The 24,050-nt window shown below is 43.9% G+C and overlaps 1 protein-coding gene across 2 annotated transcripts in view; it reads right to left on the reverse strand.

The window, feature by feature from the left end:
- LOC121156258 (phospholipid-transporting ATPase IB) overlaps window positions 1–24,050 on the reverse strand; it is a 584,459-nt gene that overhangs the window by 431,760 nt on the left and 128,649 nt on the right. For both annotated transcript variants that reach the window (XM_040979868.1, XM_040979869.1), the window contains exons 3-11: window positions 21,036–21,135; window positions 20,476–20,574; window positions 19,656–19,701; window positions 19,005–19,045; window positions 15,415–15,488; window positions 12,070–12,139; window positions 11,059–11,186; window positions 9,789–9,900; window positions 357–522 (exon numbers count right to left, since the gene is read on the reverse strand). In XM_040979868.1, coding sequence (XP_040835802.1) covers window positions 357–522; window positions 9,789–9,900; window positions 11,059–11,186; window positions 12,070–12,139; window positions 15,415–15,488; window positions 19,005–19,045; window positions 19,656–19,701; window positions 20,476–20,574; window positions 21,036–21,135 — 836 coding nt within the window. The remainder of the gene's footprint in view (window positions 1–356; window positions 523–9,788; window positions 9,901–11,058; window positions 11,187–12,069; window positions 12,140–15,414; window positions 15,489–19,004; window positions 19,046–19,655; window positions 19,702–20,475; window positions 20,575–21,035; window positions 21,136–24,050) is intronic.

Here is a 24,050-nt window from a genome sequence, read left to right on the forward strand (position 1 = left end):
GAGGGCTGTTTGTTTGAATGGAAAGACCAGGTCACTGGGGATGATCCAGAAATGGAATATGGATGCTGGAGTGCAGTGTTTGCATATTATTGGAATTAAGCCAGTGTTAAGCTGAAGTCGATTCCAATCATTTAAGATGTACACTGTAGTCCCTGCAGCAATGACTTAGCTTAAGAAACAGCTAAAACATAGTCATTTGAGTAAAATAATCCCAAAATGTGTCCATTTCACCTCATCACTTTTGGAAGGCTGGTATTGACTACAGTAAGGAAATACAGGGCAGTACGGCCACCACTCAGCTGTCATGCTCAGAAGGAGTCCCAAGGACAGACAGCTCCGTTGTCTTAGCAACTCACCCATCTTTTTGATGTACCAGTTCTTCCCACCATGGGATCCGTTCCAGTACAGAGCCCCCACAGAGCTCACCAAGGCCATGACCAAGAGGATTCCGAACAACACCAGGATCTGCACGTTCGTCACTTTCTCCACATTCGATCTTTTGAGAGGTGCTTTGGTTGAATTCTGTACAGAAACATGTAGTATCAATAAGGGCCAAGGACAGACTTGGGCACATGAAGTAAGAAAAAAAAGAGGTAAGAAAATCAAATCCAACAACTAAAAAGTGAAAGACTACTTTCACTGTCACTCAATGGCATTTGAAACTGTCCCAGGCTCCTTGTAAATCAAGTTAGCCTTCAGTAATTAAGAAACAAAATACATTCTACACACTTAAACAAAATTCCAGTGATATGTAGTTCACTCAGGATCTAGCTTGCATGTCATCATCTTAGAACCTAGTAAGTCCTAAAAAATTAAGGCGTTTCAAAGAAATCAGAACACTGTTAATTCAAGAAAAAGTCAAAGATTCTACACCATATAAATCTGGGGAGAACAGTACAGCCCTACAATGAATTCACAAGGGGATATTTATAAAGCACATATTTTCCCTCAATTAGCTCAAAAAATCTAAGGGAAAAAAAAAACCGACATACACAAACACATACACGTCAATAATGTCAAATAGAGCATTAATAGGTAACACAAGAAATAGATGGGCAAAAAAAATCGAAGAACCGTGAGCAAGAAATGAGCAGGAAAAGTCAGAAGGGCTTCATGGACAAGGGAGACCAGAATGGTAACGGATCTTAAAAGGCACAATAGATGAAGAAATACGGTCTTCCCACAGACTTCACTCCTGCATTCTCACTGCAGGTAGGGACTGGCTAACGTCCTCGCCTTGCACGTGCAGCCGGGATCCCATAGAGGCTCAAGTTCTAATCCAGGCCACCCCACTTCCCATCCAGCTCCCTGCTTGTGGCCTGGGAAAGCAGTCGAGGACGGCCCAAAGCCTTGCCACCCTGAACCCACGTGGAAGACCCAGGAGAGGCTCTGGGCTCCTGGCTTTGGATTGGCTCAGCTCCAGCTGTTGCAGCCGCTTGGGGAGTGAATCAGTGGACAGAAGATCTTCCTCTCTGCATCTCCTCCTCTCTATATTTCTGACTTTCCAATAAAAATAAAATAAATCTTTAAAAAAACAGAAGAGAAGGCAAGTTCAAAAAGATTCCTCAATGCCTAGACTCAAGAACCACTGCCTTTCAGGTGGACACTTAGCATCAGAACTCAGTAGCGAAGTCATTAGCAATATCTATGTAAAACAATCCCATACCATGTCATTTTATTTCAAATTACATATGTAAAGCGAGAAGTACTGCAATTTCTGATCTTAAAGCATACTTCAAAGCTACAGTAATTGAAAGCAACATATTTCTGGCTACAAATCAAATGAAACTGAGAACTAAGAAATTAATGCACATACATACAGACAATTGAATTTTGACAAAAGTACCAAGAAGATGCAGCAGAAAAAGAAGATAGTGTTTTCAATAAATGGTGTTGGCAGAACTCTGCCTAGTTATGAAGTAAAGCGAAATGAGATCACCATCCTGTGCCCATATATGAAAATCAACTCAATATGGAACAAAAACCTAATTATAAGACTTAAAACTATGAAACTACTAGAAAAAAACATAGAAGAAACATATCAAGGCATTAGTGCAGGCAATGAGTTTCTGGGTAAGACCCCAAAAGCACAGCCAACAGAAACAAAACCAGGGTTTTACGTCAATCCCAGAAGCTTCTGCACAGCAAAAGAAACTAGAGAGTGAAGAGACATCTGAGAGAATTGGAAAAAACATATGCGAGCTACTTATCTGGCAAAAGATTAAACAAAAATACGTGAAGGGTGCTGGCACTGCAGTACAGCAGTGAAGCTGCCACCTGCAACACTGGCATCCTATATAGACATCAGGTGGTGTCCTGGCTGCTATACTTCCAATCCAATACCCTGCTAACGGCCTGGGAAAAGCAGCAGAAGATGCCAAGTGCTTGATCCCATGCTACACACGTGGGAGAACCAAAAATAGCTCCTAGCTCCTGGGTGTTGCAACCACTTGGGAAATGCCTCTCCTTCCCTCCAAAACACTGACTTCCAAATAAATGAATAAATTAACTTTTTAAAAATTAAATACATTAGGAACTCAAAAAACTCAACAATCAAAGAACAACCAATCCAGTAAAGAAATGAGCAGAGGACCTGAATAGACAGTTCTCAGAAGAACGGCAAACAGCCAATAATTCCACATACACAAAACAATCAGCACTACTACCATCAGAGAAAGGCAAGTAAAAACCACAATGAGATTATCACCTCACCCCTGCTAGAAATGAATATTATCAAAAAGGCAGAAAGCAACAAATGCTGGAGTGAATGTGGAGAAAGAGGGACTGTTACACACTGTTGATGCAACCAATTTCTCGGCCATAAATTGGTATAGTCGATATGGATAACAGTAAGATTTTGTTAAAATGTAGAACTGCTATAGGATCCAGCAGCCCTCCTACTGGGTATACTATACTCCCCAAAGACACGAAATCGTCATATCACAAAGGTGCCCGACTCCACCATATTTAATGCAGCTCTGTTCATAATAAAAGACATGGAATCTACCAAGGTGCCCATTGTCAGATGAGTGGACAAATAAAATGTGACTGGGCACATCACTCTCTCTAATGGAATATTACTCATCTATACGTGAAATTAAATCCTGTCATTCCCAAACAACTGGAAGGGACTAGAGAATATCATTTTAAGTGAAATAAGCTTAAAACAAAACAAAAAAAAAAACGAAGTCTGATGGATGAGTAGACAATCAGAGTTAGGCTAAAGAAATACGGACCCAACACTTCCAAGAACAGAGGGAGGAATACAATTCATAACAACCTACGAAAATGATGAACAAATAGAAGACGGAAGCTTCAAAGCTCCAATCACAAGGTAACATCAAAGAAGAGTAAACACTGGGGACTCTGATCTGCTTAGTATCACATAATCTTCATAGTAAAATGGTGCACTGTGACCCATAAAACATATCATTACTGTTAATATTTTTTCAAAGCAAAAAGATGCATATGCCACGTGGGAAAAAAAATGAGGCTAACCATTGTGAAGAAAATAATTCCCCTTTAATGATGTCCGTGTCCTAATCCCTGGACCCTGTGTGCTATTACCTATGTGTGTATGTTTTCATATCACATTTGTGTACATGTATACACATAAATATGTGTGTTATGTGTAACATACTTGTGCATATGTGTTATATGTGATATAGAAAATATGCACATACATATTTCTTTACAAGGTTTATTTTTATTGGGAAAGCAGATTTTACAGAGAGAGGAGAGAGACAGAGAAAGATCTTCTATCCGTTGATTCATTCCCCAAATGGCCACAATGGTCAGAGCTGAGCCAATCTGCAGCCAAGACCCAGGAGCTTCCTGCAGGTCTCCCAAATGGGTGCAGGATCCCAAAAAACTTGAATCATCCTCGGCTCCTTTCCCAGACCATAAACAGAGAGCTGAAGTGGAAGCAGAGCAGCCAGGACACAAAGCAGGGCTCATGTCCACATGACCTCGACACCACAGGCTGAAAACTAGCCTGCAACACCACTGCACTGGCTCTATACATATTTTAAACCAAATAGGGATAGCAGCATTATAATTAGATTAAGGACTTTGAGATGAAGAGATTATTTTAGACTACCCAAGTAGCCCCACTCCAATGACAGGAGTTATCAAAGTAAAGAGGTTTTCTTGTTCGTGATCAAGGAAGAAGTGACCACACAGAAAGACACAGCACTGCTGGCTTTGAAGGTGGAGGGAGCGGGCCTCAAGCCAAGGAGTGCAGGCACCTCCAGGGGCTGGAAGAGGGTGGACTGTCTCCTGCAGCCTGCAGAAAGCACGGCCAGCACCGACCAACTGACCACAAACAGCGTCCTGTACCAAACTGGAGTCAGTCTTCTCGTTCACTATTCTTAAAGGATCGATCACTGAAAGAGCTAGAATGAACGTCTCTGTTAAGAAAGAATGTAAACAAAGTCATAACGTGAAAATAGAATGGAAATGAGATAGATGGCGCCTCACTGGGGTACTTCACAGAGAAGTTCCTACCACAAATAACACTGCTGAAACTAGCGTGTGCCTTCTATCACCAAACCTGAATGACTATTACCACTACGGTTTTCTTCAGGGAAGTGGAAACACTCTACAGCAGTAATTTCAGAAACCTCAGTCTTCTAGGTACCGTTCTAAAGAGCACAGTAGCATTCTTTTCTATTTATATCTGTTCCTTTTTTGTTTTAGTTCTCCAAATTATCCAGATCTTATAGGCCTTAAAAAAAAAAAAACCTCTAGAATCTAATGGGTACAAATCCATAAGAAAGACTACCTTGGCGTGAGTCCAACACCACAGAAAGGCCAATAGTGATGACACACCCATATCTGGCCCAAGAATAAAAGCCAGCAGACAAGTTTCAAGACCATTTATCTTATTCATTTAAAATTCAACAATGATCTGACCATTTTCAAACAACATTCATTGCAAAAAATTGCAAGCTTCATTTCATCAACCCATTAGTTACTAACTTCTGATCTTTTCTAGCAGTTGGATTATGGACGGTTAACAAGGTTACAAACATTTATCTCTCATCCAACAAGACGGAAACAATTCTGGGCCCAGTGCAATGGCTCAATTGACTAATCCTCCTCCCTTCAAGTGTCAGGTTCCCATATGAACGCTGGTTCATGTCCCGGCTATTCCACTTTATTCCAGCTCCCTGCTTGTGGCCCGGGAAAGCAGTCGAGGACAGCCCAAAGCCTTGTGACCCTGCACCTGCATGGGAGACCCGGAAGAGCTCCTGGCTCCTGGCTTCAGATTGGCTCAGCTCCAGCCGTTGTGGCCACTTGGGGAATGAACCATCACACGGAAGATCTTCCTCTCTGCATCTCCTCCTCTATGTGTATCTGTCTTTCCAATAAAAAAATAAATCTTAAAAAAAATACGGAAAACAATTCCAAAACATCCTACATCCATATACACCGTTACTGATAGTCAAGCACTCTCTGTGCATTCCTACCACCTAAATATTCCTACTTGCAGAGACGAGCTTTTAATGCCAAATTTGTCAAAGACTAATAAGCTCCCCCATGAGGGTTCTGCAAAGAGCTTAATTTAATAAATTATACCTTCAACTTTCCACCGAGGTTTTGAAATATCCTGGTGTAAACATGTTAATGTTGCTATTTCCATGTAATGGAGTTGTCAATAGATACAGTCAAGTGTCATATTTAAAAAAAAAAAAAAACACTAAAATCAGACCTAAAACTGACTTATTTGATGCCCTTCTAAGAAAGCAGGCAGCAAGATATGAACTGGAACGCTGAATCCATGGTTTCACTGCTTGGATTTGATTCTCAGCCCTTCGACAAGGGGTTAATGCAGGCACCCAGCACCTCAGTTTCCCAAATGAGAACAACTTAACTTTATATTCCTCAAATGGTCATGGTGAGGGGGAAAAAAAAAGAGTCAATATATGTGAATCACTTAAAACAAGGCACAATTTGGGGTCAGAAATGCTTGTTGTAATTAACACGGTAATCCCTTTGGTAATCCCTTTCCCGTTAACTGAATCAGAACTAGCAGATGGAAACGTTTCTTTGTGTAACTATACTGCGTGTGAAAGGAGGGAGAACGAGGGCCCTGAGGCCATTCAGTTTCCTCTCTGTGGTCCAGGGGTGCAAGTGCAGATGGAAAAGGCTTATTGACAAACAAGGACAGCTTCCAGCTGCACGCACCACGCTGTACTCTGGGAAAGCTCGTCATTTTTACTCGTTTCAGCCCTGCAGGCACAGCCTGTCTAGTACAATTGATTCTGGGGCTTTCCATCATCCATTAGCCCAGAGTAAGCTTTGCTGGGGCAACTGTCCCATCTAAGATCAAGGCATATTCCCTCACTACCTCAGGATGTAAACTGCAACAAGGTTGCAACAAGGTCCATTACCCTACACCTCCTCAGTGAAAAGACAATGTAGCCCCTTTAATGTGTGAGAGGGCTTCAAACGTTTCAGGGGGAAGAGGGTCGCTAACTGCCACTTGAGATGCGCACACCCACAAGGGACAGGGGTTCAAGTCCCAACTACTGCACTTCTGATTCCGCTTCCTGCCAAAGCACTCTGAAAGATAGCAAATGACGATTCAAGTTCTTGGATTTCTGTTGCACATGTGGGACAACCAGATGGTAAGCTGACCTCCTGACTTTGGCCTTGTTGGCCCTGACTGTTGTAGTATTTGGGGGCTGAGATTTCTCTCTCTCTCTCTCTCTCTCACTCTCTCTCTCCCCCTCACTCGCTCTTCACCTCCACCTCTCTTTTTCTCTTTCAAACAGATGAAAATAATATTGGTATCATCAAAAGTTCATGGGGAATATGTACTACAAAAACAAATATGTGCATTCCAAATGTGCTGTGTGTAAGATAAACTTCTTTCAATTCATTCCCATGAACTTTGAGGTGCCCTGATATAACCTAATTAACTATTAAACACAAGTTACAATGCAAAAGTGCTCTGGAAAAACACAGTTTCTATGAAATCTTGGAGGGTGCTTAAATTTGTAATAAGTACAATCTGAACACTTGCCTTGGGACCCTGTGGAAATTTGAGCTGACTGTCCATGATAACTCTGTCACTTCATCCTAAAAAACACAGCAGGCATGGTCTGTGGTCACCAGAGCTCCAAGCATCTGGCCATGCTTCCTGACACTGGACAGCAGAGGTTCAAGGAGTCTCACTGAGCAGCACAAAGCTGTTTGTCAAGATAAAGCCCTTGCATAGAGACTGCTCAGGAACAATAAACTTCAGGCTTTGAAACCCATCCCCGTAAACGGAAGGAGACCTGGCAGGTGGACAAGGCCAGCGCATCTCAATACACACAGGAGCATTCCCTCAGCATTTGCCAGCTACCCCTGCCCCTAACTGTCATGGAGCCCTTTGCCCTGCTCCCCTAATACACAGCCCCTGCAACTGTTCTATTACACCAGGGCTCCCATCCTCCCAGGACTGAAATCACCCATGGTCCTTCCCCTCATTCATGGCCAAGGTCATGCCTTCTCCAAAGCATCCCCAAGCAAGGAGGACCCCTGGAAAGACTCACAGTCCTTGGCATTTGATATACATGTTACAATATACATTCCGGACTTCCTGATACCTCTGAACCTATGTTTGTCTAATGTCATGTCAAAAAATTCACTCCCAAAATTCACGCCATCTGGCATCACATTCCTGTGCTCTCTCATCCCACCCAGTAAGACCTGGCAGTCATCATTCATTGAAGACTTAAATCTGGCTCATGGTGTTCTCTGAACAAGCATATTCACCATCCTTTCTTCGTAAACATTGCAGCACCAACCCACCAAATGCCTTAGTCCCAGTTCCTTATGCCCAATGTTGAATGGTCTTCAGCAGCTCCAACCTCACTTCCTGCCTACGTGGGTCATCGCAGCACCTCACTACACTACACAATCTCCCCCTCAGACTAAGCTGAATATCCCGTACACTGATCATCTGGCCGCTCTACAATGCTACCAGTCCTCTGCAATCCCAAAGCGTCTCTCATCCCTTCCAATCCCATCTCCCTTCCCTGTCTTCACTGAATTAACTAGCTGGGGTGGTCACAGGATCCAACACTTGATCTGCTATAGCATTTAACTCTTTCGTCCTACTAGCTGTTGACTTCAAAAACAGTACTAAGGCAGTGTTTTGTCCTCACCCACTCAGTATCTAAGGCATGCTTTTACTTGGGGCTCATTCTTTACATCAGGTCAAGCTATGGCTGCCTGATCTTCTAAAAACAGAATGGCATTTCATAATAACACACAACACAACTATCTGTCTACTTGGTAAATCTAAATTACTCCTTAGTCTACCCAGCTCCCACAGGGTAAAACGGTACCATTAACTATGCTATCCACGTGGCCAGCCCAAGATTTGGCGCATGGTGGTCACTAGATTGTTTGTACTAAGAAATACAGACAAATCTGTACTCGAGAAGCTGCATAAAAGGGTAGACGAGCTGGAAAAGCCAATTTTCATTCACAGTCACCATTAGCAAAGATGCCTAGTGATCCTAAAGAAAATGGCACATGGGGACACTGTTTCATGTAGAATTTCAAAAAAATATCTACAAAAGGATATCGTAACATAAACATGACCTATAAATTCATGAACATTAGTCTTTTTAAAAAAAACAAACAGGGAAGCAAACTTTATTAACTACTAAGTTAATTAAAACAAACAAACAAAAAAACCTATTGTGCCCAGAGCAATAGCGTAGCAATAAAGGTCCTCGCCTTCAACGCACCCGGGATCCCATATGAGCACCGGTTCTAATCCTGGCAGCCCTGCTTCCCATCCAGCTCCCTGCCTGTGGCCTGGGAATGCAATTGAGGATGACCCAAGACTTTGGGACCCTGTATTCACATGGGAGACCCCAAGGAGTCTCCTGGCTTCAGATTGGCTCAGCTCCAGCTGTTGCGACTGCTTGGGGAGTGAACCATCGGAAGGAAGATCTTCCTCTCTGTTTTTCCTCTCTGTATATCTGCCTTTCCAATAAAAAATAAATATATCTTTTAAAAAAAAAACCTATTAAGTTGGCCTTTGTTAAGTAATGATGAATAAATTCCAGTTCAACAATAACTGATTGATTTTAAATTCTTTAGAATTCAATTAAGTAACACAACTTACTATAACATCCTAATTAATAGAGTGAAGAGGAAAAGTGGAGAGAGAAATTATAAATTTTAAAATAATCCCCTTTTAAGTTTAGAAAATAAAAGCTACAACAGACTGTCCTCCTAAAACTAGAAAACTAGGACTGGCACACGGCATAGCAGACTAAGTTTCTGCCTATGGCTTCAGCATTTCATATGGGCTGCCCTACTTCCCATGCTCCTGGCTCCTGGCTTCAGATTGGCCTGGCTCTGGCCTTTGTGGCTAATTGGGGAGTGAACCAGTGGATAGAAGATTCTCTCTCTCTCTCTTTCTCCCTCTCTCTTTCTCTCTCCATACATATATCCAACTTTCAAATAAATATAAATCTTTCCTTAAAAGCCTAATTTTGAAAAACTAGAAAACAAGGATCACTTCTTTGTATCTCAGGCAAGCAGCAACAGATACCTGAAAAGCTAAGCAAGATCCAGAGGAAACGACCTACCAAACTGAAGTCACTTCCTTTCCAGATTTAGGGGCGCACACAAGCTTGGGCCTCCTTAACACATCTGCGCTTACCATTCTCTACTCAAGAGAAAGGAAGGAAGGATGAAAGAGGGAGAGAGGAGAGAGCAGAAGGAGAGCGAAAGAGACTAAATCAGTGTTGTTTTCTGGCACAGAAATGCTTTACCTGCATCAGCTTGGTGTCGTGTCCAGTGTACACCACTATGCCAAAGACCCACTGAGTATTTCTAAGCTGTGTGCCTCTTAGCAAGATCTGGTCAGGCCCAAGGGAAACGGGGCTAAAAACAAGAAACAACATTTACATTTAATCACAGTCTGACAATGAGCGTGAGATTTCCCCTTCCACAGAAGCCCGCAGTAAACCCAATGTTTGCTTTAGTCAAACTTGAACTATTTCATGGAGAAACTACAGCAATAAAGGTTAACTCTGGCTTATTCTAACCCATAAAATCACTCAGATAAAAGGCCTATTTTATCCAATCATTACGACAGACAATTAAAAAAAAATTAACATTAGAATTTTATCTCATATAGTTGTGTTAAAAAACTTAACATCCAAAGGCAACTGCTAAGATAACCACTAAAGCTCTCTTCATTTGGGAAATTGAGTTTATCCGACAGGTTATTGTAAGAACCAAAATCTATTAAGTTGGCTAGGGAAGACTTCATGATTACATTAAAACCTGAATGATGATTTAGACATAAAAATGGAAAGCCGATGGAATGGATATGTCCGTGACATGAAAAGCCAGAAGCAAGCGCACTCCGCCTTCTTGCTTCTTGTGGGCTGACTCCCAGGATCCAAGGCATGACTCTGCATCAAACACAAAAATGATGCAACAAGTCTGGCGAGCACTGGGAAGAAGCATGCAGACAGAAGGGGGACAGCAGACAGAAGCTGCACCCCAACATCAGGAAACAACAAACACAAAGTGACGCAGGACAACAGAATAAAAAGAGCATGGAATATTCTAGAGCAAGGATAGTTGTTCATTTGACTCTCTGAAAACAAGTGAGTGTTACTTAGAAGAATGCTAGCAAAAAATAAATAAATACATTTCTCTTCTAAGTGGGTTAGCTTTGCTACACCTCAGATCGCTGTCTTCATATTTTGGGGACAAACTTTTTTTTTTTTTGGCCTGAAAGATACAGGCACAGGAGGGACAGACCAGGAGCTGAGAACTTCGTCTGAGACCCGCAGACTCTTCCTTGTGTTAATGCTTGTGTGTGTGTGTGTGTGTGTGTGTGTGAGTTTTCCTTAAAGGGAAGTTTGAAATCAACTGAAATGGTGGCTCAAGAAAAGTTCAGTGTACCATGGTTAAGCTGATATGTTCTAAAATATTTTGACAGTAGAAAAAAAAAAATGAATGTTTCAAAGCCCCAATAACTCTCAGATACATCCAAAAAATCTATACTAAGAACACGGAAAATGGTACCTTTTTCCATCTAAGTTCAGGTTTCCAGTGAAGTCGTAGAGGTGGCGATTGGGTCCTTCACATTCGATGGTTCCAGATAGCTTCATCAACACATCCCTTGACTGCATGTCAGCAGTGTGAGTCAGACCCTGAAAGACCACACCACAAGGGGGCGCTCGACACAAGCGACCGCCTTCAGCACCTCCTGCATCAATAGGAAATGATGACCCACCTCCATGGCAACAATTCGATAAATTACACCTGATGGACTTTAATGAAGCTTGTATCACAAGAAACGAATACAAAAAGTAGCAAAAGATTTCAGTGAAGCAGAAGATGTTACGTGATATTGAACGTATTCAGACACCTTACAGAAAGTATACTCTACTAGCTTTATGACATGAGTCTTAAAATCCAGCATCTCTTGAAAAGTTTACATTACGCAGAACCCCACTTTTCTTCCAGAAAAAAAAAATGTTTTATCCTGAACATTTTAGATATTCACAAAAACTGTACATAAATCTTGCTAACGCTTCTTTAAACAGAAGAGATGTCTAAAGCAAAAAATCTACAGTACAAAAGACAGTGTAGAGAATTACCAAATTTCACTGTGTGCAACATCAGCAAAACGCCTAAGATGTTTATGTACTGAAAACTGCTTCATCTTCAACGCAAAATGGAATATTGAGAGCCTGCACATTCTGTATCTAGTACACCACTCTCCAGTATGAGTTGGGATTTCAACAGCAATAAACCTGAGACACCAGGGCTTGGCTACTCTCTGCCTACCCACCAGTTCAGCCTAGCTCAGTGTGCCCTCCCTTCAAGGCATCCATTGTGACCTGTGCTGTGTGGAATCCCATTTTTCCATGTATCCCACCACTTTAAACACAGTCCCCTCAAACCAAAAGGCATATTCTCCCTGACAAAGTCTGCCGCCCTGTTGTGCCTGATTATTCTCACTGGCATGTGTGGGGATCCTGTGCAGCGCGTGGACCTACGAGACAAGGCAGATGGCAGAAGTCGCCCTACCTGACGTATTTTAAGGTTCGTCTCGCCATCGAGATTCGCTGTTTCAACGTAACACATCGCCTGAGGTTCACTGGGGAGAGAAGGTAGGGAGGTGGGGTGCGGGGGAAGACACATTAACTTAAATCTGCCAAAAATTTCCTGCTGAGATGATCCATAATACAGAAACAACATCTTTCCAAAGAAACTGTTATCAACAGCCATTTCAGTGGTAGTCACGGAGGACAAAGGAAGAACACACTTAACTTTGGGACTCAACGCCACGAGATGGTTGTTTACCTAGTTCATGCACCTTCTCTGGCACCACCTACTGACTTCAAGGTCTCAACAGACATGCTGGGGATGGGTGAGAAGGGGCGGGGCCTGCGGTCTGAGACACTGGATGGGACTGACCCTCAAATCCCAAGCTGGGCCTTGTCCTCCTGCCCAAAAGAGGCAGTCCAGGCCTGGCCAGAACAACCCCTCTTGGGAACACAATCATAGCCTGAATGGAATGATGGAGACATGGCCTTTGCGCCTTTGTAATTAAGGCTTTAAAAAAAAAAAAAAAACATTTAACATTTATTTGAAAGGCAGAAAGTTGGAGATCATCCATCCATCCACGGTTACACATACCCAAATGCCCATCCTAGTTAGGGCTGGGCCAAGCTCAATGTAGGCGTGCCACATGGAGAGGCAGGGAACCAAGAACCCGGGCTACCACCCGTTGTCTCCACAGGTCTGTGCTAGTACAATGCGTGGGTCAAGAGACAGGGTGGGGAATGAAACCCAAGCACCGGAAAACAGGACAGACACGAGAGCAAGCACCTGCTGCTTGCTCCACCTTTAAAAAAAAAAAAAACTATATCAATAGGCAAATTTTAATCAGAACACAAAGAAGAAATTTTTAGTTTTTTTTTTTTAGCTGTTTATTCAGATGACAAAGCAAGACAAAGACATCAAATAGAGACACTCTATCTACTGGTTCCTTGCCCTCAGGTGCCTGCAACCACCAGGGCTGGGCCATGCCCAAGTCAGGAACCAAGAACTCGATTCCAGTCTCACACAGAGGTGGCAGGTTCCCAAGTTACTTGGGCATTCCAAAACAGGATATGACGTCCAAGGCAGCACCTAAGCTGCCGAGACAAATGTCCATCCCAAAGCACCAAATGTTAAGGCCAGAAGATTCCTTGAGAGCCTGTCTGGAGGTGCTAGCAGGGGAGTGCAGCCACTCGTATTCCCTTGAACGAATCAGTCCTCCTCCAATGGGGATGGTTGTCCTGTTCAACTGAGCGCCCGGCTTCAGGAGGGACGCACACGGGGCGGTGAGGGAGGAAGGGGACACCCGCCTAGCCAACCAGATCAGCCGAATCAACCCTGGCAATTAATGGGGTGACAGATGTCGCAGCCAGATCGCCCTCACATCCAGACCAGAATATTCCAAGAACAAAAGCATGAGTTTGTCAGTACTGTTCTAACGACTTCTCTTCTTAGGCACAGTCAGCAGTGAAATGAGTGAACCGTGCAAGCCGCAAGCTAAGATTCTCCAGGGCTAACTTTACAGACTACGTGCCCTTGATGCCCTTTGCCATGGCCTTACGGGCTGACGAGCAGGCGGTTTGATCTCTGCCTCAGTTGTCCCATTTATCAAGGAAGAACAGAGAGGGTTCCCAGGAACCAAATGGGATCATTACAGGCGGTCCGGTACAAAGCAGAGCTTCGGACACAGTAACAAGCATCCTAAAAATGATCTCAGCTCTGGCTACTCCACATTGTATCCAGGGTTCCTGAGAAACAAAGCCAAGATTATTAACCCAAACCACCAATATGTTAATGTTTCTAAGGGTTTCTTTGTTGCCAATCATAAGGGAAAACATACTTTCCATTTCATGTTGGCTGTGTGCTCCCCCTTCCACAGGCTTATCACTTATTTATGTATCTATGTGTAATACAAGTATTTATTTTCAAAAGCGATGGTGTAGTGTATTTTTTTTTAAAGATTAATTACATCAGGGAATGTGCGTCCCTGTCCTTGGGAGGGCTGGATCTCCACCCAGGACCGGATTAAGAGTTGTCTTCATTTGCAGCCTGCTGTTACTCAGGGCACAGGAATGGGAACACTTGGAGCATCAGACTTGAGAGCCAAATGCAGGGTCACTCTACTCTGAAACACACACACACACACACACACACACACACACACACACACACAGACGCTGTTTTCATCTTGAGACAGATGCATAAGAAGTAGGGGAAGAACAGGAAACGGTCCTCTCTCTCCAGCGAGAAGGGTCCACCTGCTAGTTCCCCATCACTGCCTGCTATGCCTGCGTCATCTAGGGAGATGTGGTCATGTACATACGTACACATGGCTAAACTTTCCTTTGTTCTCCTGCTCTAATAAACTCTTTTTTTTTTTTAGTATGTGTCTGTTATGGAATCCTTCATTTTCTGTGAACTGAGCCACAATAAAATGAGTCTCTGCACAGCCTAACACACCATTTGGGGCATGAACCATCAGACGGGAAATCTTCGCTCGCTCACTCCCTCTCCTCTCTCCCCCTCTCACTTTCTTCCTTTCTTCCCTTCTCCCTCCTTCCCTAACACACTCTAACTCCTCTCCTCTCTCCCTCTCTCATTGTTCTCTTTCCCTCTCTCTTTCTGTCACTCTGCCTTTTAAATAAGTATTTTTAAATATATGTTAAATATGTTATCATATATATATGATATGTGTGTGTGTATATATATACATATATAGTACTGATGAATGATATCTTCCTAGCACAAAGCTACTGAGAAGATAGGGCAGTAATACTTGGGGAAAAAACACAGAAAATTAAAAGGCCCACAACAGGACTGTGCCGGGACAATACCAGGGTTCTCTAAGCAGTAATTCAAGAGCAGCACCGGGTGCTGTGCGAGCGGCTGTTGGCTGGACTCAGCTGGAAGCTGAGGCTCACAGCAAAGGGATACTAAGGAAACATCACTCCACTGCTCTAGGGTCAGCGTTCCTGTAAGTGGAGACCACCCCAGGAAGTAGCTAGAACACTAAAATGAGTCAACATATATTAAAACTTCAGAAAACTCCTGCAGGAATGAACGGGACAAAGAAAATGCAGGACCAAGGCATGGGAGGCATGGTTTGGACATCCCTGGTGCAAAAATCCTAAATCCGTAAAATGGGGATTAGAGACTTGCATGCTCTAGTGCAGGGACCGGCCAATGAGGAGAAGGATGTGGCTCACCTGAGAGCAGGGGGGAGGGGAATGGAAGTAGCCCACATTTCTGCAGTTGACATTTAACATTTTACTGTTCTTAACATTTATTTAAAAAAAAAATTTTTTTAAAGCATCCGGTAGCACTTCTGACCTGGAGGAGAGCAGGACCATGTCCGCAGGAAGGTACTGCCCATTGAGGACTTTGACGACGTCACCCACTGCCACCTAGAGGCCAGACGCAAGGCAGGAAGGAAAAGGGTGAGAAGGGCGGTTAGACATGGGAAGGGAAGTACCACATTAACTTAGCCAAGCCCCAACTACTGTCCTGGACGGGAACAGAAGCAACACGCTCCCAGCCAGCTGATGGACGGACACGGTGAGTCTAAGGGTCAAGATGCCAGCACTCCCCGGTGACACAGGCGGGCAGAGCTCTCCCACTGCAGCCGGCACGGCCAATGGGAAAATGAGCACCCGCAGTTTTTTCGGCTTCCTATTCTGATCACGCTGCTTTTCTCTTAGGTTCCAAGAATTCTAAATGATAACGATACTGGTGGCAAAACGACTGGACTGTAGAAGGTAGTGGGGGCCCAGTTTAATTTTTTGTAGAGAAAAGGGAGGCACGCCGAGAGGCACCATTCTAGTGCTTTAAACTGCTTCTCAGGAGATGGGCAGGTGTAAGAAACTGGGTTCAGCACAGAAAACAGCACCCAAAACGAAACTGCAGAACCACTTCCCATGCAAGGTTAGTATCCGACTTAAAGTCATAAATTAACATGAAATTTAAAAAGCAAAAGAGCAAACTATTAGCTTCCATAAAGTTTAAAAAGAAGAAAACCAGATAACTACAGAAGACTTTTAGCATCCCATGCACAAAACCTAGGGGTACTTATGCAAATTGGAAGGGTGTTTTATTTTTTTTTTTTTAAAGATTTATTTTTATTATTTTTTCATTGGAAAGGCAGATATACAGAGAGGAGAGACAGAGAGGAAGATCTTCCATCCGATGATTCACTCCCCAAGTGAGCGCAACGGGCCGATACTATGCCGATCCGAAGCCAGGAGCCTCTTCCGGGTCTCCCACGTGGGTGCAGGTTCCCAAAGCTTTGGGCTGTCCTCGACTGCTTTCCCAGGCCACAGGCAGGGAGCTGGAAGGGAAGCGGGGCTGCCGGGATTAGAACCGGCGCCCATATGGGATCCCGGGCGTGCAAGGCGAGGACCTTTAACCACTTGCGCCACCGCGCCGGGCCCGGAAGGGTGTTTTAAAAGTGAAAATATTTTATATGAATGGTTTAGTCATCCAGAAAAAAATCAGAAGCGATTAGATTTAAATCACAGAAACAAAAGAATTAGTCATATTTTCTAAATGAAAAAAAAAACATTTTTTTAATGCAAAGTGTGAAGAAAAATTACGGCTTTCTCTTCCTTAAATTTTCTAAATAAAGAATAAAGACACGGGGTTCAGGTGTCTTAATTTTGCAGAAGTGCAAAGATCTAGTAAAGCCACTGAGATGTGCCAGACAGCCGGGCCTTGCGGCTTACCCACTGCTCTGTGACAGCGTCTGTTAGTGCTTCGGGAACCCAAAGCGCAGCCAATCCCCCTGGCCTGGCATCTCCGGCGCCTAGTACCGCTGCCCTCTTCCATAATCCCTTCCTCTCTCTGTTGTGCTACACAGCCGTGCCAGGCTCCCCAGACACCTCCCAGACTGGCACCTAGGGCCTGAACGAGTCTGCTGAGTCACCTTTCCTGCCCTGACTCAGCAGGTCCCGCTGCTCCTGCCAGCTGCCCCAGAGCACCTGAGGGACACTTGGCAAGGAGGTAGGCTCCCACCGAGCCTAGCTCCAATCCCTTCAGCCCCACCTGTGGTTCTCCAGTGTGTTCCCTGGATCAAGAGCATCCACCTCGCCTGAGAACTAGCTAAATATGCAAATTCTGGTGTTGCAGTTAACAGACATCTTGAAGGTAGCAGCCCTCTAGATGGCTGCGACACCTGCTGAAAGTACAGACCCACTGTACCGCAAGACTGCCCAAGGTCCTGTTCTTACCGTGCAGTCTCTGGCACATGCAAGGAGCTCTACTGAAACTACCAAAACGCATTCGGAATTGAATTAAAAATGTAGGTGGCATGTAACTGGTGTTACCACCTTCCCCATGTGTGTCAGGGATACAGTAAAGGACTTCAGGAGCTGTTCGAGCCATCAACTTCTTCATTCCACCCACTACAGGAGCCTTTATGGGGTTGGGAAGAACCCTAGGGAAACAGAAGAGCAACTCCCAGTGCTGTGAAAACCCTTGGATTCCTACAGCCTGCGGAGCACTGGCCCTGTGGGATCAAGAACGCCCAGCCATCAACTGACAACTCCCCAGCTTCACTTCCAAGGGAGAGAGAGGACAACGAATGCCACACAAGACTCCTGGATGGAGCCCGGCGCCCTGGCCTAGCAGCTAAAGTCCTCGTCCTGAACGCGCCCGGGATCCCACATGTGCACCAATTCTAATCCCAGTGGCCCCACTTCCCATCCAGCTCCCTGCTTGTGGCCTGGGAAAGCAGTCAAGGATGGCCCAAAGCCTTGGGACCCTGCACTGTGTGAGAGACCCAGAAGAGGCTCCTGGCTCCTGGCTTTGGATTGGCTCAGCTCCAGCTGGTGCAGCCACTTGGAGGAGTGAATCATTGGACGTAAGATCTTCCTCTCGGTCTCTCCTCTTCTATGTATATCTGACTTTCCAATAAAAATAAATAAATCTTAAAAAAAAAAAAAAAGACTTCTGGATGGCTGCGAAGAACCAAGAGTGGTGGTTCTCCCACACAAACAAAGCAAAATAAAGCAAAAATTAGGTGATACCATAGGTGTCGTAAAATGGGCACTTTCTTTAAAGTTGAGAAGGGGCATTTCAAAAACAATGTTTAATAAACATTTAGCATTTTGAAAAAAAACTATTTTAAGTTACTCTTCCAAAAAGTTGTTTTCTTCTGATACTGGGTCCAACAGCTTTAGACGCTGGACTATGGAGGGTCACCCCACACCACCCCACACCACCCCCAAGCCCTAAAGAAGGCCCAGCTGGGACAGACTCTCTTCAGAGGCTCATCTGATCACAGAGACAAAATCTTCTGCTACCACAGTCAATTTCCTCTCAGTGTTCCATTCTTCCCTCGAAACAACCAAGGACATTTCAAATGTCATACTGCATCAACGTGCACAGTTTGCAAAGTTGTCCTCAATACTGTCATCAGAAGCAGCCACTGCTGGTCGCATGGCACTAGCGCTGCACGGGAGCAAATGGGCTGCTTCCTGCTCTGTCACTCACGGTTCATGCTCCTCAGCTCCTTAAGGGCATCCCAAGTAAGAATATCAAAAGTTAAAAAAAAAAAAACTTCAAGAATTTGGATTTAGATTTACATAGTAATACAGGACTGGCAAAAAATTAAAAAATCAATAAATAAAAATAAGTTCCTCCATATGGATTTAGATATTAGAAAATGTTTTTGAGAACTCAGAAACATCTTCCGGGAATGAAGGTATTCCCAGCTTGACCCATGGGGTCCCATTCCAGAAAGCAGGGACAGAGGACACGAGCCCCACATCCAAGGCAATTTCAGGGGGAAGCTCCATCAGATCAGGCTTGCGTGGTTCACAGGGGCCTGTGTCTCCGCACACCCTCCACTGCAGTCCATGCTAGCAATTCCTTACGACAGTGCCCGAGCCCAAACTTTCTGGTATAACTTGAAAATTGGTGTTTACCTCCTTCCACACAATGGTATGCCACATACCATTTCTTAATACTGAAAAAGAGAGAAAAACAACATAGTAGTTAACATGGGTGATAACCAATGTAAGATCATCTCTCAAGACTTCAATGGCTCCTTTACAATTCCCTGATTCACTCTAACATACGACATCCTTAGGCAGACAGGTGTTACACCTTCCCGCATGAAACGGAGCCCCAAGCCCCCACACACACCCATGTTTATTCTTCACATAGAGCAGAACTACTTTCAGCCCAAAAGCAAAAACAGCCTGCTGCTGCACAGCTTTTAAAAAATAAAACACAGAGCTGTTATCATAGCAATCAAGATTGTTTAAAAGGCAGGAAGAGGGAGGTAGAGAGAGATTACAAACGAAGGCTATGAACGCTTAGACTCTGTGTAGACACAAAAGCTCTAGCTTCTGAAAACACATTTTCTAAAATCCTAAAACACACAAATCCTGCTCAAATCTAATTATAAGATCAATATTTTCTTTGGTTTGTTATCTTACTACTCTTGTAAGCAATTATATAAATAATTTTTCGAATTTGCCTCAATGGCAATTACTACTTAAAATTTCTTTCACCTCCAGTTCTTATAATTTAAGTTTTTATAATGGAAAAAGTAATCCAGCATGGCATCTTACCTATTGTTTTCTTTTTGTTGACAGCATTGTCCGCCTTATGTCGCTTCTGTTACAGAAACAAAGAGAGAGTTCTCATATTCACAAGTCCCAGATGAATAATTGAAATAGCAAACAATAAGACCGGGGAGCGGGGGGCGGGGGGCGGAACAGGGGGCATGTTATACAACATGGATGACTGGTTTTGTAATCCAGTGCCTGGGGCTAAACTCCCAATATCTCAGTTTAAAGGATTACACTTATTACTGATAACAATGAACAAGTGTATGAAAGTTCTCACTCCTCCTTCGTTTAAGGGCAAATTAAAAATTATCCAGGATGATTACCCAATAACAAATCAACTGTTTTACTAACAAAGTCGCTTTGCTTTGACTTGCATAGTGTTCATTTGTCTACCTACTCCCAGGAAGACACATGTTTGTAGATGGGGAGACAGAGGGAAGAAGGGAGAGAAAGAACAGGAACGTGGTTGTTAGGCTGAACTTAAACTGAACCTGCAGATACACTTGGGCAAGAGAGTCCTCAGGAACAGCAGGTGCACTGCTGCTAGCCCAAACAGCATGCTGCCTAACTGGTGACCCAGATCAGCACCCTCTAACATAAGCTATGCAACCAAAATCAAAGCAGGCTGTGAGACCTCACGTTTGCAAACTCTGAATGTTTCAGTGTTACTGTGTAAGCGGTTAAGATATTTTGTATGCGTATTCCCTCCCAAAAGCAGAAGTCTGGCATGAGCTCCAGCCCAAGTTTCCACCTTAAACCTTCCGCCCAAAGCACAGTATAGACCCTGTATCTCATAGAATAATCAAAAAGCAACACTTACAAAATCTTCTATGATCTCTTTGATGCCTGCAATTGTTAAAATAATGATCAATGGCACCAGAGTGGTATATCGTCCTGTCGGAGAGACGTCTGGAATTTGCTGCAAGGCAGAGGACACAGAGGGTAATGAGCAAGCGGAGCCTTCTCCAAAACAAAGACCCGCAGCACTCGCAGCCCACTCTTTCACATACGCTCCATTTCTGAGACGTAAAAATGATTATCCTATTTTAAAAACTAGTTTTGTACTCTACACATTTTTAACCTTTTGTTCAATATTGGCTGTGTGTCTGGAACAGAGGAAGAGGTCAAAGCTGACAGGAGGGTCGTTTTTCAACATCTGTTTTAGTAGATGCAATTAGCCTTAAAGCTGTACGAAGAGGTCTCTATACAAACATCCCATTTGCTCACGATCAAACAATAAGGAAAAGCTAATAAAACAAGAAGAAAACTAAACTGAAGTGTTTTAACTGTAACACTTTTCCAGGTAGCCAACAGCTTTGACAAAACCTGACTTTGCCTGCAATTGATGATGTGAATCCTGAGTAACTTACAAGGCATTACCTGTAATAAGGCAATGAAGAGGAAGAAGGCATTAGCAGCTCTTCTAATCTGCTCGTACAAGAATCGAGGTAGAAAGGTCAACACGCTATACTTGGCTGTACTGGAAGCACAAAGAAAAACGGCACGGTCAAGTACAGATGCAAGGGTTCCAACACTCAAAGGGTCCAACACTCAAAGGGTCCAACACTCAGCATTGTGAAAACAAAATGTTTCAAAGCTCAGGACAACAACTTATATTTTGTAAAAGACTCAGGTGACAAGAACACCTCCAGGGTGATTTTGTTTTCAAACTCTGCATACAATTGAGGCTTGGCAGTGTCTGCGGGGACCCACGTTCCAGAAGCTGTGTGCAGCGACCCACAGGCAGGGGCAACGGTGCACATCATTGCCACAGAGGTTTTATGTTGCAGTCATAATGAAGAAATTCCATTCCTTCTACGCTCTGTCTGACCACGTTCACACACACGCACTCTCCTCTCCTTTTCACCTGTCTTCCCCATTATCAGCCTTTCTTTCTTACCCTCCCCTACCTGCATCGTTTAAAACACCTTTGCCTCCGTCAAGCTCACAGGGCGGTGTTTATGCCTGCTTTGCTTTGTGTCCTATGTGTCTACAATCAGCTGCATTTTAAAAATGCCATCTGTACTGACTAGGTATGATTTTTTTCCTTACAATTATCCCTGAAGAATACAACTCTATACCTAGAATCTATATTTCATTAGGTGGTCTTATATTTGAGAGATGATTTGAAGTTTACTGGAGGATACACACGGGTTACCTGCAAATACTACATCACGCATAGTGATGTGAACATGCTCAGATTCTGGTATTCATAGAAGGTTCTGAAACAAATCCCCCACCAATACCAAGGCACAACTGCCTCTGTTTCCCCAGTCCCCAAATACATTTTGGAATGAGTGAGATCAAGCAGGTTCACTGCAACTCCCACTTTCCCAGTGCAAAGCACCTGGCACATAGTCAAAGAATAGCAGAACAACCTTGGAGCATAAACTGACGGACTAAGGGATGAAATGAACCAAAGCTCCTCAGGCTACTGCCAGGTTTATTCAAATTCACACCAGAAAAACATGCCTCTGGTCTCTCTCTCTCTCTCTCTCTCTCTCTCTCTAAGTGCTTCAGGCCCTCTACTTCAATGAGATGCATTCTACAATGATTATCTAGCAGGTTCCAAATGTACAATACACGAGCAGCACCAAACAGGAGGCCAAAGGGCTCGGGCGATGGACCACGTCAGGGGCATGCGTACGGATGCCAGATCTGATCGCACGCAATCCCGAAATGACAAAATCAAACCGAAGCTGACACCTCAGAAAAGACAGCAGCCAGAAGTCATCAGGCAGAGCAAGAAGCAGCCTGGGACAGCATCTACGCCACTGCTTCAGGGAAAATCACCCTCGTGGCACAACAGAAATCATAATCTGCCTGAGACACACACACTTGGAGCTTTCTTCTGTCTGAAGCACTAAAGATGTTTGACACATTAAAACCGCCTTTAAAACAGTTCCTGTTACATCAGCTGACACTTGGAAAGAAAATCACTGAATTAGCTAGAAAGGTGCTTTTCTGGAATCTCTCCTCATTTATGTAATCCTGTGGGGAAACAGCATGTCACTATAAAACTCTGATAGACTAAATTAGTTGATGTCAGGCTCTTTCAAGAGTATGACAAATATATCAGACTCGTGTGCACATCAGCTCAGGCTGCAGAGCTTTCTTAAACCCCAGCTTAGAGGACTCAAACTTCAATGGAACATCACGCATTCCTTTCCAGCAGTAATGAACACCCAAATAAGGCCACCACCACTTCTCAGGAAGAAAAGATGAAGTTCATACATTCTCAGATAACACCATAGAAAGTGTCGCAAGATGGAGTGGCTCTAACCTTTGAACCTAAGCCTCCATCTATACCACCGTGAACATGCCTTATCTGAGTGAAATGCAGAGCAAGCTTAACCCGTGGGTATGTCCCCGGCACTTAGAAGTGGGGAGTTCGGGCCGGCGCCCTGGCCTAGCAGCTGAAGTCCTCGCCTTGAACGCGCCCGGGATCCCACATGGGCACCAATTCTAATCCCAGTGGCCCCACTTCCCATCCAGCTCCCTGCTTGTGGCCTAGGAAAGCAGTCAAGGGTGGCCCAAAGCCTTGGGACCCTGCACCCACATGGGAGACCTGGAAGAGGCTCCTGGCTTCTGTCTTTGGATTGGCTCAGCTCTGGCTGTTGCAGTCACTGGGGAGTGAATCATTGGACGTAAGATCTTCCTCTCCGTCTCTCCTCTCTGTATATCTGACTTTGCAATAAAGAAAATAAATTAGAAAAAAAAAATGGGGAGTTCGGCAAGGAAAGGGATCCTGCTTGATTCAAGGAAGTAGAATGGGGGAGAGAAACGCACAACTGACTTTCACTTCAGTGGAAGGAAGAAAAGACTGAAATCTGAGACACGAGTGGCATCAATAATTCAGACAAACTCAGGTCTGTCCACGAGAGGATTAGTGACTGGCATGAAAATACCATTGCATCCGTCCATCCCCCCGTGTCCATGCAGGATTATGAAGCCAGCTCTGTACACAGCCAAACCCAAAGAGGCTCAAGTCCTTGATAAAATGACATAGTATTTGCATTGAGCTACACAACCTTCCTATACACTAAATAATCCTAAAATTGTAGCCCCTAACGCAATGTAAATGTTTTCTCAGTAGTTGCTATTATTTAGAGGATAATGACAATTTTTAAAGTCTCTACATGTTCGGTACAGGCTCATTTTTAATGAATATTTTCACTCCATAGATTGAATCCACAGATGTGGAATTCACAGATGTAGAGCCAATCGTCCTGTAACACAATTAAAGATATACAATTACAAGCAGCTAAAGCCAGTGTCCAGCAAAGTCAGTCCACCAGAGCAAGTGCAGGGAAACAACTTCAATCATACAAGGAGCAGACACTTGGCGTAACAGCTAAGACATCACTTGGCATGCCTGCATGCCACACTGGAATA

Source organism: Ochotona curzoniae, unplaced genomic scaffold, assembly GCF_017591425.1.
Source record: "Ochotona curzoniae isolate NIBS_2020 unplaced genomic scaffold, NIBS_Ocur_1.0 contig_3332, whole genome shotgun sequence".
Classification (NCBI taxonomy): Eukaryota; Metazoa; Chordata; class Mammalia; order Lagomorpha; family Ochotonidae; genus Ochotona; species Ochotona curzoniae.